General features: G+C 37.5%; 1 protein-coding gene across 1 annotated transcript; it reads left to right on the top strand.

Annotated features, from left to right (window-relative positions):
- The first annotated feature begins 249 nt into the window (after window positions 1-249).
- LOC126803094 (histone-lysine N-methyltransferase ATX3) lies at window positions 250-8,037 on the top strand. The gene is made up of 23 exons (XM_050530847.1): window positions 250-1,483; window positions 1,571-1,626; window positions 1,725-1,914; window positions 2,435-2,557; window positions 2,657-2,725; window positions 2,852-2,920; window positions 3,031-3,122; window positions 3,221-3,322; window positions 3,517-3,655; window positions 3,839-3,911; window positions 4,075-4,174; window positions 4,272-4,396; window positions 4,745-4,890; window positions 5,057-5,161; window positions 5,382-5,446; window positions 5,563-5,776; window positions 5,897-5,983; window positions 6,112-6,168; window positions 6,268-6,357; window positions 6,625-6,711; window positions 7,255-7,329; window positions 7,485-7,582; window positions 7,682-8,037. Exons 1-23 carry the CDS (start codon window positions 650-652, stop codon window positions 7,773-7,775), a joined length of 3,090 nt encoding a protein of 1,029 aa, XP_050386804.1. The 5' UTR covers window positions 250-649; the 3' UTR covers window positions 7,776-8,037.
- The last annotated feature ends 545 nt before the right edge of the window (window positions 8,038-8,582 follow it).

Genomic DNA, 8,582 nt, shown 5'->3' with positions numbered 1-8,582 from the left:
CTCTGTGCTACCTCATTTCCAGAACCAAAAATTTCAGTTTCGCGCTTTGACGTCGCGAAAATTTCGCAATCTCCCTCCTTCCCAAATTTTGGAGGCAAATGGCCACGTGGCCCCAAAGAGGAATTTAATTTTCAATGCTTTTTAGTTAGACGACCGAATTATATTTTACATTAACTTTAAAAAATAAAAATAAATACAATCTGATTCCAACGATTTGGGTTTGTGGAAATAGGAACTCTCTCTTTTTGAGTATTTTGTCTCTGTGACAAACACAGCTCAAACCCTGAGAGATTTATTTTTGCTCGGAAAATTCTTGATTTTCCGGCAAGGATTCGTCGCTGATTAATTAAGAAGCATCGTCTCTGAGGTCGTGATTCCGAACTCGGTTTCAGAGTTGGAGCTCTTTGATTGGAGCGACGGAAAGCCGGAATTTGAATCGGCGGTTCTTGTTTCGCTGTATCGGTTAGGGTTTGGGATTCGAATTTGGGGGTTTACGGTCACGGAGGAGGCATATATTGTCTCTCCGGCGACGGTTACCGAATCCGGAAGCGGTTTCGGATTCGATTGAGAGGAGGTTCGGCGTTGGAGGCTTCAATGTGGAATTAGGATTTGGGTGATTTAGAGCGCGAGCACGGACGGCAATCGGAATATGATAACGAAGCGGCCGTCGAGATTCGAAATGCCGAAGCTGAAACGGTGCAAGCTGGAGGAGGCGGAGGCGAAAGCCTATGCGTACTCGGCGATTAAGAAGCGGAGAACGGCTGTGTACTACGACGACGCGGTTGATGGTTTCAGCTCCGGTTCGTCGGGACGCGACGACGAGTCGTTTTCGGCTGCGGTGGCGGAGGTGGAGTCGAGTTTGCAGCGGTTGAGTAACCGGAAGGCGTTTAATCAGAGCTCCGACAAGTTTAGGAGGCCAGGTAGAGGAGGACGGCCGTCGCGGTTTAAAGATTCCGGTGAGGTTTGTGTGAAGAAGCAAGCCAAGTATTTAGATACGTATAGGGTTTATGAGGATGGTGATGATTTAGCACATGAAAATGGAGCAGGGATTGAAGAATTGGGGTTTGTTGCGATGAAGCCTAAAGGGGAGATCGATGCAGTGAAGAAGAAGAAGTTTCAATATTGTAAGAAGGTAGAGGAAGAAGAAGTGGATTATTATGAAGACATTGGTTACAGTCAGTATATGGGATTGAAATCATTGAAGAGTTCGGCAGGGTCGAAATGCGGTAGAAATTCGTTGCCGGAGGTAAGAAATGAGGTTTACGGAGCTAAGGGAAACTGTGGAAAGAAGAAGGACGTGTATAGGCCGGAGGACTTTGCATTGGGTGATCTTGTCTGGGCCAAGTGTGGGAGGAGCTACCCGGTTTGGCCCGGGGTGGTGATCGACCCCATATTACAAGCTCCAGAAGCAGTGTTGAGCTGCTGTATTCCTAATGCTATCTGTGTGATGTTCTTTGGGTTCTCGAAGAATGGAACACAAAGGGTATATGTTTGTCATTGTTGAAGGTCTGTGTTTATTTTTGTGGGTGTGCAATAGATTTTGCTTACATTGTGTGGTTTAAATGAACAGGATTATGGGTGGGTGAAGCAGGGAATGATATATCCGTTTAAGCAGTTCCTTGAGAGGTGCGTAGCTAATTAACCCTGATTCAGATTCTGCTTGTTTTTATTTATTTATTTTGAAGATGAAGTTTCCGAACGTTCCAGAGTTTTGGTTTCTTCAGATTTCGAGGACAGACTCAGTTGTACAGGAGTAAACCAAGTGAGCTTCAGATGGCAGTAGAGGAGGCATTGCTAGCAGAAAATGGCTTTATGTACACTCCGTGTAAAACTACTGATTCAGAGACAAATGTGACTGAAATCCAAGAGGCCACAGATTTTTATCAAGACCATGCATATTATAGTCAGAATCAGGCAAGTAGTTTTTGTTAGTTTCCTTTCTCAGTATAATGCGGAACTTCTAGTTTTGTTGTGTAGTTTGGACACATTAGTTTGCTAATCCCCAGATGAAATTAGAAGTTAGAACTACTTTTCAATCATTTTAAATGATGTGCCTTGATCTAATTTCTAAGAACTTGTCTGTTTCAATTCCTTGTTTCTGCTTTCTATGCAATCATGAATTAAAGAAAATCTGTTATCGCCTTCAAAGAATACATTCTGGCATTCTCATGAAAATTAATAAGGATTAACCTAGAAAACAATAAAGAGCAGATAGATTAACAAAAAATGGAATTTTATAGCAAGGACCCAAACAACTCTCTCGGGTTTATTATTTATCTTGCAGAGATTATATAATTCTTAAAGAGGTTTCCGCAATATTTCTTTATGTAAATTTTGTTTCTATGTTATATGAATGATAACCTTTTGCTGTATTCCTGTAGCAAAGTCTGGTTGTATCTGAAATGAGAGTTCATCCAATTAATTGATTTTGCAGGAAGCATATCAGAAGGACACACGACCTTGTGATTGCTGTGGTTTGATCACAATATCTAAAGCACTGAAGAAAGTGAAAGGCTCTGGTTCTGAAACCCAAGTTTTATGTAAACATTGTGCAAAGGTTCAAACTTGCCTCATGTTGGAGTTTTATTAACTTTGAAGTCAAACTTTTTCCTACCTAAGTGTAGGATTCTAAGATGCTTCCTGTCATTTTATGTAGTTGAAAAAATCAAAACAATATTGTGGCATATGTAAGAAGATATGGCACCATTCAGATGGTGGAGATTGGGTGAGTAATTACAATCTTTGTCTCTATCATTAATCTGATGTCATCATGTGATCAGTATCATATATTACTATAGTTTTTTGTTGTCAAAAAGTTTGGAAACCTTTTCATTTCAATTGTCTGTCTCAGGTATGCTGTGATGGCTGTAATGTTTGGGTGCATGCCGAGTGTGACAAAATATCCAGTAAAGTATTCAAGGTATACCTCTAATGCTTTATTTGACAGTGTGTTTTTCATTTCTCCTTTTATTTTTTTTATTCCTGATATGGTCAAGTAGTGAAGCATTACTGAACTGCTCTGTTGTACAGGATCCTGAGCACATCGATTACTATTGTCCTGATTGTAAAAATATGTCCAAGTGTGAATTGTCAGATGTGGTGCACGGTCTGCAAAAACCCAGGCATGTCAGAAACTTTTGTCTTTCACTAGATTTGATCGAATTTGTAAACTTTTTTTTTTCTTTCAATTCACTGGCTTATCTGGCAATTTTTGAAACAGGTCTGGGGTAAGCGGCCGGAAATCTGTGACTAGTGTAACTGTCTCTGAGGTTGTTGTGGTTTGCAATGGCATGGAAGGAACATATGATCCAAACCTTCATATGTAAGTACTTATCTTCTGGAAATGAAGAGTTATATTGAAAGTTATTTCTCATAAGCATTTTTATACCTTTTCAAATTAAAGTCAATTGTTCTTGCCTGGTTTTGTCTCCCTTAGATTAGTCAATCAATTTCCACTGTACTGTAAACTCATTTTTGGAGGATTCGCTAGCTGCTTCTCATTATTTGATGTTGCAGGGTTGCTTGTAAATGCGGATCATGTGATGAGTCAAAGATGCAGACCCTTTGTGAATGGGAGAGGCACACAGGTTGTAGAGCAAAAAAATGGAAGCATAGTGTGAAAGTGAAGGCCACAATGCAAACACTTGAACAATGGGTTCGTACAATATCTTTTATCTTACCTACACTATGTCTGTGGTAATCAGCAATAATTTTGATGCAATTCCGAGGAGAGGTTGATAATGTCTCTTTGGTATAAACGGATAAACTTTCCTTTTAACTTTAATTCTGCACTATAGTGATTCTAGACAGTTTATCAGTAATCTTGAATATGTTTCAGATAACAGAGTATAATGAACATGGTTTACAGCCTCTCACATTGGATAAGCAGCGACTACTTGATTCCTTACAAGGTAAATACTTGCCTAATTCATTACATGTTGGCTGATCTACTAGTCCGCCTGTGTCTCTATTTCGCGGAGCTGGCTTAACCATGTGTTTAAGTGGCAAGGAGACTGGTTGTTTACATTTTTTTACAGTGAGACTCACTTGTATTTTTGTTGCAACTTGCAACAGAAAAGTATGAGCCAGTTAATGCAAAGTGGACAAGTGAAAGATGTGCAGTGTGTAGATGGGTTGAAGACTGGGAAGATAACAAAATGATCATATGCAACAGGTGCCTGTCACCATCTTTTAATTGCTAGATAATTGATTAATTGTTGTCTCTGATGCGAGACTTAAGAGTTTTACATAATATTTGTTGCTTCGTCCAGGTGTCAAATAGCTGTGCACCAAGAATGCTATGGTGCAAAAGATGTCCAGGATTTTACTTCATGGGTTTGTAGAGCATGTGAAACACCTGATATCATTAGGGAGTGCTGTCTGTGTCCTGTGAAAGGTATTTCTGCCATTATCTAATGTTTTGTGTAGACCTTAGGTATTCCATATTGGGTCTTTGTACTTAAATTATGTGTTTCTCATTAATAATAATAATAATAATAATAATCTGACCGCAAAACTAATGTTTTCTTTCATCATCATTTGGAAGCGTAACTAGATGTTGTTTTGACTTCTGTGTATCATTAATATTCATACATATGTTTGGAATTGTTCCAACGTGCACACTGAGTTTGTTTCTTATGAAGCAAAGCTGAATTTTATACCTAGAGCATAAGGTGTGCACCATTCATTTTTTCAGTAAGGTTGGTTGTTGTATAGTTTCCTGATGTAATATTGGTTTCTTCAGGAGGTGCACTGAAGCCCACTGATGTTGACACCTTGTGGGTTCATGTCTCTTGTGCTTGGTTTCGTCCTGAAGTTGCTTTCTTGAATCATGAGCAGATGGAACCTGCTGTTGGAATCCTTAGAATCCCACCCACTGCTTTCATGAAGGTAACTTAATACTCTGGGTGATACTTTTGGACATTCATTACTTTGTTTTCTTATTCTTAACCAAAGAGGTGTGATGCTATGGTGGAATATTATCTTTATTTTCTTATCCAGTGTTGTTATGAATTTGTAACCTCTCTAATTCAGTTCACCTACTCTTTTGGAACAGCGTTGTGTAATTTGTACGCAGACTCATGGTTCCTGCACTACATGTTGCAAATGTGCCACTCATTTCCATGTAACCTGTGCATCAAAAGCAGGCTACAGCATGGAAGTAAGGTTTCATGGTTGTTTTACTTTATTTAACGCCTTTCCTCTTCTTCAGTAACTACAACTTATGTATTTGTCCTTTTATCTAAATTGGTATCTTTTATTATATTAATCTTCTCATAATCTTTTCTTTGTGTTTGATTATTTGCACTTATCTTTTAATTGTTAGGAATAATCTGCAAACAATGTTGATGATTTGATTATATTGCATCTTTAACTTTCAGTTGCACTGCCAAGAGAAGAATGGGAAACAAGTAACAACGAAGTTGATATACTGTGTGGTGCACAGGTTAAAATGTCATTGTATTTATATGAGATCCTTATTGCTGTCCTCTTAGTGGGAGCACTTGTTTTTAGTAGCATTATCTGTGTTGTTGACTTATATATTGATAATCTTTGTCTCAGGGCCCCCGATCCAGATGCTGTTTTAGTTGTTCATACTCCTTCGGGGGTTTTTGCCACCAGAAGCTTGGTTCAAAACCAGAAAGGGTTCTTCAGGGGTTCAAGGGTGGTCTCATCAAAAAGGACTAAAGTTCCAGAACCTTCAACCCCAGAGTATTACGAGCTAGAATCACTCTCTGCCGCCAGATGCCGTCCTATTAAAAGATCAATTCTTAAGGTAACTTCTGTTAGTATACTATGCATAGCTGTCATCTTTCCCCCTGAAATTTCTTTTAAGAGGTTTATATTTAGTACTCTAGTATTAACGGTATATTTATATTTCATTATTCTCTACCAGGGAAGTGAGCGGGTACCAATTTTTCATCGACCAAGGGGACCAACACATCATCCATTAGAGGAAGTAAATTTATTGAGCACATTTAAAGTAATACTCTTTTCCTTATTAGATTTGACATTATCATTACTTCAATAGAAAAAGTGTGTATAAATATCACATTTTGTTTTCTAGGTTTGTTGTGTGATGGACTAATTACATCTGTTGCCATATATCAGGAAATAGAAGATTCTAAAATATTTTCTTCCTTCAAGGATCGACTGTACCACTTGCAGGCAAGTCCCATCTCTTCGTATGCTGTGGTTGCTTACTCAGTAGACTCTTGACATTTTGTTTTATTTGTAGAAGTCACTAACATTTTGTTTTGTCCTCAGAAAACTGAAAATCACCGGGTTTGTTTCGGTAAATCTGGAATACATGGATGGGGTCTATTTGCTCGTAGAAATATTCAAGAAGGAGAAATGGTACTTAAATGTTGCTTCACACTATTGTTGAATAAACTTCTAATTCAAATATGTACACTGTATTTATGGCTCAATATATGTATCTTCTTTATGTTATCCTCTTATTGAATATTTGTTGTAATGTGACTGATAAGGACGTGTGATTTCCTTACTGCATATCTTAAGTCTTTTGGAACTCCAAACCATTGTCTATGATGATGAAAGTTGATTTTCAACTACCGAAATGTTCAGTATGATATCTTTATTGCTAAACATGCTGGTTTCCAGGTTGTTGAGTATCGTGGTGAGTGGGTAAGACGTAGCGTTGCAGATCTGAGGGAAGCACAGTACAGGCAACAGGGCAAAGATTGCTATGTAAGTTTGTTTTCAGAATACTCCTTTGTTTTATTTATCGTTGTGGTCTTTCAGCCACAGTAGTGCTGGATTCAAGACTACTTAGCATGGCACTTACATATATGCGGAAAGAATTGTGGGGATTTTTAAATTTCACAAACAATTATATTTCTACACAGTACTTATATCAGATGTTTCAAAATTAATCGGTATTAAAACAATTTGAGAACTCTATGTAAATATGGATTTGTCCATGAAATTAGTGATGCTTTAATGCTTTATACGGTTATGGGAAGTTTATCTATGTGCCAGAGAGTACTGACTTTTGAACCATTATAATAGTTCTGTCTAAGTAAGCACCTGTCTATTACTGAACTTGAGGATCTCTTGTGTTGTTAGACAGTAATTTTGTTTTTTTTTTCTGGGACAAGATTTGTTTTAGACAGTTTGTGTGTTAGGGTTGTCGCTCCCAACATGTGATTATTTTGATTTAGCTAAAGCATCTTACCCTCACACCCTTTAGGTAATGTCATTCAAATGTGTATGGACTTTTTTCTTTGGCAGCTTTTCAAGGTCAGCGAGGAAGTAGTAATTGATGCTACTTATAGAGGAAATATAGCACGGTTGATTAACCATTCGGTGAGTTCCTTCAGTTAACAACCTTGGACTTTTGGTTACTCATTAAAGTTGACATTCAAAGTGTCATTTGATTGGATTTGCTGTACTTGAAGTTGGTCTATTGGAAAGTCTGAATTACGCATCATAATGCTAAAGTTCTGTTGCATGTACTGCAGTGCATGCCCAATTGCTTTTCTAGGATCATGACTTTGGGTGAGGAGAATCGAATAGTTCTTATTGCCAAGACTAATGTTGCAGCAGGTGAAGAACTAACGTAAGTTTTCTGGTCTTTCTGATAATGTTGCATATACTATTGAAATGTAATTTGTTGAGAAGTTAAGGTCCCAATTTTCTCCTTAATTTTGTTCAACAGTTATGATTACTTGTTTGAGCCGGATGAATGTGACGACGAGCTGAGGGTTCCATGTCTATGTAAAGCTGCCAACTGTAGGAAATTCTTGTGTTAGTTCACAGTTCGTACATATTTTTTGGTGCTCCCATATCATCTCTGCACAGAGATCTGACCACTTCTAACCATTGAGGAAATCCTTCCCCTTGTTACAAAGAAAGAAACCGTTTTCTCCCTCGAGCTTGTAATTCTTTCAATTTATATACCATAAAGGCACAAATCGTGTTGTAACTTATCAAAGATAAATGTAATATCTCACCTGGCTATTTGGCCGGTAGCTTGTTTCTATTTTCTTTTCAGCAAGTAAAGAAACTGACAGATTATTTAATTGTTTCAAGCAAATTGATATACTAATTTAGTATATACTTGTATCTTTAGCACCCAATTGACAGATTGGGTGTGTAAAAACAGATTGGTAATCAAACTATTGAAATTTGCAAATGGCTTTGAAGACAAAACTCAACTTTGCCAAGTTTTATATATCTAACAATTACAAAATGAAAAGTAAGAGGGAAAAACCTATAGATGGTATCCAATGCTGTTCTCCTACAATTAAACCCCTGAAAAAAGGTGTTATGACTTATGAGCGAGTTGAAGTGGCATCCTCTCGGGACATTTTGTTTCATCGGTTACATTTTCTATTGGTTATATTTTCTAACAATTTCTATTTTATTGTGGCTCAAACTTGATGGAAAGCTCACCGACCGATATTTACTTATAATTTTACCTCAGTTTTCTTCAAATTTTTTTGTTTCCCAGATCTCGCTAAATTTCGAAAGGTTTTTCTCAAATATTTCACAAATGAGTAGTGATTTTTATCAAAAATTAAAAATATTAACAAAACAAAATCACTGTGTGTAAAATA

This window comes from Argentina anserina, chromosome 7 (assembly GCF_933775445.1).
Source record: "Argentina anserina chromosome 7, drPotAnse1.1, whole genome shotgun sequence".
In the NCBI taxonomy this organism is placed as follows: Eukaryota; Viridiplantae; Streptophyta; class Magnoliopsida; order Rosales; family Rosaceae; genus Argentina; species Argentina anserina.
The sequence above is the reverse complement of the archived record's forward strand: the minus strand, read 5'-3'. Positions and strand labels throughout refer to the sequence as shown.

Bases quoted from the DNA above. Each gene is read 5' to 3' on its own strand.
- LOC126803094 (XM_050530847.1), top strand. From the start codon at position 650: ATGATAACGAAGCGGCCGTCGAGATTCGAAATGCCGAAGCTGAAACGG. The intron at 1,484-1,570 runs GTATATGTTTGT...TTAAATGAACAG, and splicing joins CGAAGAATGGAACACAAAGG to GATTATGGGTGGGTGAAGCA. The intron at 7,583-7,681 runs GTAAGTTTTCTG...TTTGTTCAACAG, and splicing joins GCAGCAGGTGAAGAACTAAC to TTATGATTACTTGTTTGAGC.